The sequence below is a fragment of the Chaetodon auriga genome, chromosome 5, assembly GCF_051107435.1.
Source record: "Chaetodon auriga isolate fChaAug3 chromosome 5, fChaAug3.hap1, whole genome shotgun sequence".
NCBI classification, from domain to species: domain Eukaryota; kingdom Metazoa; phylum Chordata; class Actinopteri; order Chaetodontiformes; family Chaetodontidae; genus Chaetodon; species Chaetodon auriga.
The window spans coordinates 1,750,765-1,759,777 of record NC_135078.1 but is presented as its reverse complement, the minus strand read 5'-3'; the positions used below and the strand labels follow the sequence as shown (position 1 = coordinate 1,759,777).

Sequence of the window (9,013 nt, the reverse complement as noted above, 5' to 3'; positions counted from 1 at the left end):
CAGCACCCAAATTCGCCATAGAAACACCAATGACGATCCAGCAAGAGGTAACCCCCAGAGACAGTATATCACATGTGAAGCACTCCCCCCACTCTAGAAACCCTGTCCTCTTTATGTAAACAACCAGGACCTCCAGACTCTCTGCTTTCATACCAGGCTTGTGTGGTTTGCGTGACGTGGTGAAATCAGCAGATGCACTAAAGTGGACATACACTATTTCCGTGTTTTCGTTACATGCCCATATAATTTCTTGGGGTATGAATTATGTTTCGTTTGGGTGGCAATGCTTGATAGAGGCTTTTAGCTGAGTTTCTCTCCGTCATTCTGGTATGCTTTAAGTTAGGACTGGTGCTTCCTAGCGTGAGCATTGACCGTCTGAACTGTGGGCATCTCACGCTGCCCCCTGTACAGGCGGTGCTCGTATTGAAGAGAAAAAAAATAAAAAGACATTTTTTGACTAACCTTTCAGAAGCGTCCTGCTGAATTCTCTGTGTCTGAGGTTCTGTAGGAGCCTTCCCTCCCTTCAGGATCCAATTCAGGTTCGAACATTTACAGTTGAACTACTGAAGCATTCTGTCTGTTAATTGCCGCCATGTCCGCTACTTTCACACAGGCAGTGCTACCTAGTCTAAGCCCTCCCCATTACCACGATAAGACTTTATGGGTGGGGCGTAGGCATGAGCAGCACCAGCTCATTTGCATTTAAAGCTACACCAGAAACAGCACATTCTGAAAGGGACTGAAACAAGGAAATAGAGGGAGGCGAGAATCTTTTCCTAAAAGCTATTTCCAGCATACACCTTCAAAAACATGTTTTATGGAAATCATAGACCTATGTCACTTATTGAAAAAGCTTCATAATATGTCACCTTTAATGAACAAAAACGGACGAAAACAACAGAGGTACTGCAACAGGTGGCCACCTACCACAGCGCCATCTTGTAGGTGTGACATGAATGAATGCAAATGAATGCAGCCAAATAGAGAGGTCTTAAAAAAAAACTTCCTGCAGAGTACACACCACCTCAGACATAGGCATAGGTTTATCTTTCAGCATGCACCAGAACCGAGCATACAGCCAGCACAATGCTGAAGTTGTTAGGATCCGCTAACCTATCTGTCCCTAGTATTTTCCTTTTTCCCTTTGTCTTATTTGTCTGTCTGCCTGTTCCCCTGTCTGTCTGAGGCTGGGTGTGTCTCTAAACTCAGCTGACTGTCTAATCAGACAACAGACCACCTACTCAGCTGCACACCTGTGGTGCATCAGGCTGATGAAGGTCTGGAGTATTTAAGATCGGCTCTCGGCTTCATCAGTTGGTCCTAATCTCTCCCTTTACTTATGAATATTTCCCTCAGTGAGTATCGCCAAGACCGTTTTGCCAATCCCTTCCTCGTGTGTGCTAAGACCTGGATTTTTGTTTTGGACCGCCACTAACGTGTGTTCTTTTTCTTTCAGTGCCTACCAGCCACGTCCAGTGTTTGTGTTGCCTCAAACCGTCCAGTTGTGTTTTTTAAATACTTTTTCTCCCACTCCTAGAGAGTGCACTTTTTGTTATTACCTGCTCTTTGAGAGTGCACTTTTGTTTATTATTCATTGTGTAAATAAATTACTTTTTGTTTGTTATCTTGACTCCGGTCTGCATTTTTTGAGGTCAGTAAAATCTGTAGAAAGCCTAACAGAGGTGGCTTTTGGATCAGTCTCTGAATGTCCTTGAATGAAGATTCAGCCATAGACTGGCCTTCAACCCTGGAGAACCTTGAGGTGGTGATTCACAGACACCTTCCAGTGTCTGCCAGAGTTGATGATACAAATATGTCTTTTGATTTAAATGTGTGAAGTTATTGTCCTATTAACAAACTAACTGTTGGCATGCTTATTAGCTGTGAGAACTTTACTTTTCCTCTTTAATAGGCTAACATTTTATTGAACTATGATGGTGAACAAAATGCCAGGGAGAAGTAAATTGTGACTGAGTAGCACCAGCCAGGCCAGGCAGGCTAGCGAGTAAAGAACCAGAGTGTAAGATTTGGGGGATCTATTGGTAGAAGATGGCAGAAATTAAATCCAATATTCATAAGCATGTATTTATTAGTCTATAATCACCTAAAAAAAAAGAGGGAGTCGAGCCTTTTCCATGATGTCTGCCGTGTTGCTACAGTAGGCCAGAATGGACAAGACTGGGTCTTGATAGTGTTTTTAGCGAGTTTCGTGGCCACTGTCTACTTGCAAGGTTGGAAAGGCTGGGGTGAGGCAAAGAATGTTCAATTGGTTGCAATATGCAATCTAAATCTAAACGTAAACTAAATCCTAAACACTAGTCCTTTAATAGTTCGTTCAGCACCTACCCAGCAATTCACCCTACACTATCATGCCCAAAAAACTGCTATGTTGACTATAGGTAAAGTGTAACAGCGTCTCCACATGCTTGTGTATTTGACCAGAGGAATTCAAAAAAAAAGTGCAGATGTCCCTCCTCTTTAGTGTTGGTCATGCAGGTATGTTCTTACAGCCAGTTGGTAGGCAGAGGCCACAGCTGTCTTCCCTCCTCCCTCCTCCCTGTCTGTTTTCAGTTAACACTGAGAATGTTAGGAACAACACCAGAGGACTGCTCACTGAATCTGTCACTACAATCCTGGATACAGACTAGTTAAGGTAAGCCCTTAGATATTTAATCAGTTTTATTGTGATAAATGAGTTAATATCGAGACTGTGACTTAACAAACATTTTTACAAATCACAGCTTTATTTATGACAAACAATATAAAATAACAAAGAAAATTCAGTTAATTTTGACAGTGACATATCAAAGTATATGCAATATAGCTGGTGGTATAATAGTAGGAATTAATCAGCATTCATTTTAAAAAATCACTTTGACATGTAAAGACAAATGCAAGAATACATGAATAATCTACAGAATATGAATACCACTGCAGAAAGAGATTGTATAGCAAAGACTAAAAACAGTGAAGTTCTAACATTTGGTTTTCTCAACAGAAAGGAAAACAAGCACTAATTTGCTTTGACATTTGTACCTCAATGTTAAATTGAGGTACAAATTTACAACAAATGGTTCATCTGGAGGTAAAATCAGGTAATAATTATTAACTGGAGCCTGAATAAGTCACTGGTGTCCATTGTGCTGTGGCTTAGTGTTGTCATATCAAACAACTGTGTCCTGTAAACACTCTGCCACCAAGTGTAACAGCAGCGTCATTTGTTTTGCTTCACAAGTATTGAGGGCTAATTTAATTTGATCTAAAATCTGTAATTATCTAACTAGTATTTGAATTAACCGACTTTCTTACAGATCTTACAGAAGAAGGATGAATCGCTCCTGTGTAAACTGTTTGAAAACTATGGTGATAAATCTCAACTTTCTGTGCTGGGTAGGTTGTTGAAGACCTAGATATCCCGCAGCCATCACACACTGTCAAACCAAACACTGGATTGTCTTGTGAATGCGTAATGCCAGTTAGAACTGATAGATGGGAGACATAAAGTTTGACTATGGCTATTGCTGGTTATTGACTTTTCAGGGTGGTTGAAATAAATAAATAAAGGAACTTTAGTTCCTTTTTGGAGGAGAGAATGACATGAAAACCTGATTCTCACAGCAAACCTACTTCTGGTTATCTAATGTTGTCTTGAAAGAACTTAGCTTTTCTCTAAAATTAATATTATGTATTTCCTCCTTCTTATAAAATAATATGCATTTACACCAAGAATCACCAGGTCGAAATTGACCAAATATGCAACAACATGGTCCCAACCCAAAACTGGGTTAAGTTTACCCATTACACATGTAAAAAAAAAAAAGAAAAAGAAAAAAAAAGACACCCAAGACAATGAGTTGTTTCGACCCAGTGTTAGTATTATTTATTAAATCACTTCTGGATTCTTTATCCAAATTAGAAACTATAGTATGGTTGCTTCTGCTAGGCATTATATTTTATCCCACTTTATTTAGGGTTAAGTAGTTTAGTGGTTTAGGAGTCTTGCCCACTTGAATGGATTTCAAGAAAAACCTGGGGGATATCGGGGGAAAGAAAAAAAAACAAAGCTCTGCAACATAATTTTCTCTTTCTTGGGGAGCAGGGGCGTTTCAGAATTACAGGAAAACATCGGCACATGCATTTAAACATACCGTATACAAAATGTTCACATTGCACATAAGTGAAAGAAAAATGTGTGTATGACGTGTGTATGACATTGCCATGTCTAATGTCATTCAATCATTAAAAGAGATTCACCTTCAAGACATTAATTAAGTTATTTTTTTATTTAGCTTGAAAGGGAATTTTTTCCTATAGTGTCTCAGGTCAACATCCTACTCACTTATAAAGGGGTACTCCAATAAGCAGAGGGTGAGATAGCCTGAATTTATGAGTAAACTTGATTGAGTGTTCCTTTATTAGAAAACGACTACAAGAGACTGTCTTGTGGAATAAATATTTATAAATCTGGAGAAGGTTTGACCTAGGTCGGGAGTTAAAGGGCCATGTGTAAGTTTCATATTTATCCTGGCTTTCAGTGTCGAGTTTACTGTGGCCTTTGAAAATTTGAATTGATGCTGTAGAATCAAACTTAAACCCACGTAACCGGAACAACAACATGAGGTTTTTTTTGTTTTTTTTGTCTCTCTTGTGTGTGTGTTGGAGCTGTGCGGTGCATTTGTAGTGGCATTTGGGGAGTTTCAGATGATACACTCAAAGTTTGCCTCCCTCATCACCACCTTCTGGCCCATCTACCCTGCCAACACTCTGGTGGTCACCGGTACCATTGTTACCTGTGTGTGTTACGTTGGAGTGTTAGGAGGCCTGAGGGAGAACCGCTGCATGCTCATCAGTGTGAGTATAAAGCATGATATGTGTTACAGGGTTAATAGTAAATTTGTATAGTTTAGTGCATCTATGATCTTAAAGAATTTATTTTTGATGGTATGACTGTCACAGCTTGGTACAACTCGACTTGCTTGGAGCCATTCTTTTTGGTTTTCTATTGGCAGAACTTGTGGATAGTACCTGCTACTTTTTTTTTTTTGGGGGGGGGGGGGGGGGGGGGGTCAACTCAAGCCAAGCTACCATGCACTGGAAGTGAGCCATACATTGTTTGTCTCAGTACAAATAACAAACTAAAAAAATACACAAAGTTACTCATTTTTGAATCTGATTTTCTGACTCCAGTTTTTCGTCCTGCTGTTCATCCTGATGCTGGTGGAGCTGGCCATGGCCTGTGTGTTCCTGGTCTACAGCAGAGAGGTAGAAGTATGTTGCCTATACAATACATTTAAAGTAGGTTGTTTGTGTTGCTCTCTTTGATATGGTACTTCCTTTTCACATCAAACAGCTTGGCTGACAGAATTTTCAGAAAGAAATTTCCCAGCTAAACTTGTGTCAAACTGTGAAGAGGTTCACAATATCACTAGCTGAAGGCTAATAGAGGAACAACCCATGCATTCAACTTTTTTACTGCCGCTGCTCTCTCCACCAGCACATACTGCCATGCAACTACAACTGAATGTCTTTGATGCCTTGCAGGCAGTATTACAGGCAATGTATAACCGCAATTCCAACAAAGTTGGGATGCTGAGAAAGTTGTAGAATGCTCAAAAAACATCTGTTTGGAATATTTAACAGGGAAAGAGGTTAATTAGTAACAGGTGATTGTATCATGCCTGGGGATGAAAGGGGTATCCTTGAAAGGCTCAGTTGTTCACAAGCAAGGATGGGAAGAGATTCATCACTTTGTGAAATGTGATTTTATGATGGATATTACTAAATGGGGTTGGAAACACTTTGTAATACTGTTATCAATAAGACAGGCTGTTTGGAAATTACTGCATTCTGTTTTAATTTACATTTGGCACGGCACACCATTTTTTTTTTTTTGGAATCAGACTTGTAGCTTACCTGTCTGTTGTGCAGATTGACACATACTTTGAGAAAGACCTGATGCAAAGCTTGGAGATCTACAGACAATCCAGTCCAGAAGGCAACAAGACCATTAAAGATGACTTTGACTCTGTTCAGCACGTGGTAAATAATGCAGTACTCCACATGACTAACTTAAAGTGAATTCCACTGCTGTATGTCTTATGTTCTTAATTAATAATTTCATATATCTTGAATATGTTTTACTGCTGATAATTTACACACATCATGTAGATTAAAGAATGCTCAATTGAAATAGATGTTCGCTCCAGTGAGGTAGGTTTTTTTTGTACAGTTTAAGTGTTGTGGAGTTCATGGTGTGGCAGACTGGAAGGGTAACATCCCAATCTCCTGTTGTACCAAGGACCCCTGTAACACCCTGCTCCATGCCAACTGGCAAGAGGTTACTTTTACTGTATTATCACTATATAAACACATACATAGATACATACATACATACATACATACACTAAGCCAATTTACTATATATGACAAGAGGATAAGTGTACACATTTTGTCTTACAGGGTTGCCTCATGAAACTGAGGAACTGGTTTGCCCGAAACTACCTGAGCACAGGTGCAGGCGTTGTCACAATGTTTATCATACAGGTACAGTACATGCAGGATGAAACGATAATTCTACCCTCGGACCAAACCTTCATGCATGCTGCCCTTTCAAAATCCCAGTTAATGATGCCCAAGCAGGTACTATCCGTTAGCCACCAGACACCAGCCGTGCTTAAAAATTTAAACTGACAGAGAGCAGTGTAGCTGCAGGTTACTGTTCTGAGATGCAGCACTGAGTTACTTTTTGAGTTAGCAGCACTTGCTGCCATATTGGAAGCAATTAGCACTGCATAGAGACAGCTAAAAACAGCTAAATATCTTTTTACATTTTTTATGATAGCTGCATCAATAGAGCTAAATAAGCATGGTTAATTTGTGTTCTGTTTATGTATGAGAACATTTCAAGCCAAATTTCCAATCATTACTAGCCATCTGTCACTGTTTTTTGGCCACCTGAGAGTAGTGGAACATGCTGTAAACACGACATTGACATTAACACCACATAATCTTGATATGGAGCATTCATTTGGAGTCATGTTTCAAGCTATATGGCTACTCTAAGTATAAGATAAGAATATCTAGCTTTGTCTGCTAAATGCTCTACTTTATTCACTGTAGAGCAAGGCAGGAAGTGTACTGTGGGTTTAACACTTGCTGTTGCTGACATGATGCTGATCAGAGTCCAAAACAGTACGGTTTCAGTGCATAAAACCAAAATAGTAAACAGAAAGAGGCTAAAATGCTCAACATAGCAGTCCCCTAAGCTACAAACTGTGGCTTTGTCAGTACAAACAAGCTCTTTAACATAACACTTAGTAATTTCATGCATTGTTTAAGTAAAAATATTGCTAAGAGCAGCTTCAAGATGTAACATTTGCAGAGTGGCTAATGTTCTAACAATTGCAGCTAGGATTAGCATGGTTTTCCTTTCCTTTAGGAGAAAGCTAGACAATGTACAGTATCTTTTTTGTCAGTTTGGCTTATCAACTTTTGTATGTTACTTTGTGTCTTGGGAAAACATTGATCTCTGTTAAATAATATTGTCTTGTTCTCTTTGTTCACAGTTTTTTTGTCTGTCTGTCACCATCCCACTTTTTTGTCACTTCAGTCGACGTGGACTGGGTTACCAGTGAAAAAGGGCCAATGAAAGAGCATCTGCAATTTACAGCAACTTTATGCAGGTCAACAGGTTGCTTGTCCTCGTATCAACTTTTTATTAATCTATTCAGAACACCAAGGATGGTCATTTCCTGCAGTCGGACAAGCTGAGGATCGCAGCTTATCTCTATTGTCAATGTCATATTAGGTATGGACCATTCAGTGTGATACTGAAAACATAAAAGAGACATTCAATTAATAGATAAGACATCATTATGTCAGACCTGTCTTAATCCACCAAGACCCCAAGAAATATCCTTTAATGAGTGCTGGACAAATGATATATGCATTTTGGACACAATTTATTCATTTTGTGATTTCACTTGTTTTGAGCAATAGGACTAATTAGTACTTTACTCTGCTTAATAAACTGACACGCATGCTGATTTAAAATGACATGTCTGAGTTTTTTTCTTTCTTTCTTTCTGTGTATTCAACATATGGTCTCTCTGAGATGGGTTCAAGTCCAAGCTTGTACCACAGGTCACTGTCATGGTGTGGACAGAAGTGTTGAGCTTTCGCCTGTAAATATTTTTAGGACCCAAAGATGCAGACCAGAGATGAGATAAGAAAACAAAATGATAGTTTATTTTAACAATAAATATGCAACAAAAGGTGCTCTCAAAAGGAGTGGGAAAAGAACAAACCAAAGCGCACTCAAAAAAGTAGAGTGGAATGATAACTAAGGGAGCTCTGATGAACAGGTTTTGAGGCTAAGCACAACGCTGACGAGGCAGGAAGGTACTGAAACATAAAGCACACTATGAGTGGCAGTTCAAACAAAATCCAACATTAACAAGAAGGCACTCAAGGACAGGGATTGCAGAAATGTAGTACTCACATTGAACAAACAAGGAAACTGCCAAATCTGGCAACAGGTAACAAAGAAGCTCTCCCTTTTATCCTGTGTAATAATAAAATAGTATATATATATATATATATATCGCATAGTATATATATGATACATTTTTGTATGTGATATATGTACATGTTAGTAACAGATAGTGTATGTCTATAATACAACACTATGACTAATAATAATGGAAGTATGACTAATAGTAATAGCAGTTACAGTGGATGTCAGACAGGGCCATGTTTGGAGACATAGCCATAATCTACAATCCAGGTTCAAACACTATCCATGGGAGCCTGTGAGACAAGAAAGCACAAAGACTCCAGGAAAAAAGCTAAATTCATAACATGCCTTGGTAGGACATAAATGCATAACAGATGGAGCAGGAGAGAGATGAGCACATGAGTTTGGTTTATCATTGGAAGTCCCCCAAGTGTCTAGTCCTATAGCAGCATGACTAGGGGCTGTTCCAAGGCAAGTCTGAGCCAGCACAGACTCTAA

At 39.2% G+C, this 9,013-nt stretch overlaps 1 protein-coding gene across 4 annotated transcripts; it reads left to right on the top strand.

Moving 5' to 3' along the window:
* The first annotated feature begins 2,583 nt into the window (after nucleotides 1-2,583).
* Nucleotides 2,584-8,036, top strand: LOC143321143 (leukocyte surface antigen CD53-like). 4 transcript variants are annotated; one of them, XM_076731294.1, is made up of 8 exons: nucleotides 2,584-2,653; nucleotides 3,312-3,390; nucleotides 4,663-4,851; nucleotides 5,188-5,262; nucleotides 5,929-6,039; nucleotides 6,230-6,337; nucleotides 6,460-6,543; nucleotides 7,566-8,036. In XM_076731294.1, the coding sequence occupies exons 2-8, from the start codon at nucleotides 3,328-3,330 to the stop codon at nucleotides 7,632-7,634; spliced, it is 699 nt and encodes a 232-aa protein (XP_076587409.1). In that variant the 5' UTR covers nucleotides 2,584-2,653; nucleotides 3,312-3,327; the 3' UTR covers nucleotides 7,635-8,036. The 4 variants fall into 4 exon arrangements, with proteins under 4 accessions (XP_076587409.1, XP_076587407.1, XP_076587410.1 ...); XM_076731292.1 differs by having other exon boundaries at nucleotides 5,188-5,268; XM_076731293.1 differs by lacking the exon at nucleotides 2,584-2,653 and adding an exon at nucleotides 2,977-3,095 and having other exon boundaries at nucleotides 5,188-5,268.
* The last annotated feature ends 977 nt before the right edge of the window (nucleotides 8,037-9,013 follow it).

Excerpts from the sequence above, each read along its gene's own strand:
- LOC143321143 (XM_076731292.1), top strand. The coding sequence starts at position 3,328 with ATGAATCGCTCCTGTGTAAACTGTTTGAAAACTATGGTGATAAATCTC. Across the intron at positions 6,338-6,459 it reads TCCATGCCAACTGGCAAGAG|GGTTGCCTCATGAAACTGAG; the intron begins GTTACTTTTACT and ends TTTGTCTTACAG. Across the intron at positions 6,544-7,565 it reads TCACAATGTTTATCATACAG|TTTTTTTGTCTGTCTGTCAC; the intron begins GTACAGTACATG and ends CTTTGTTCACAG.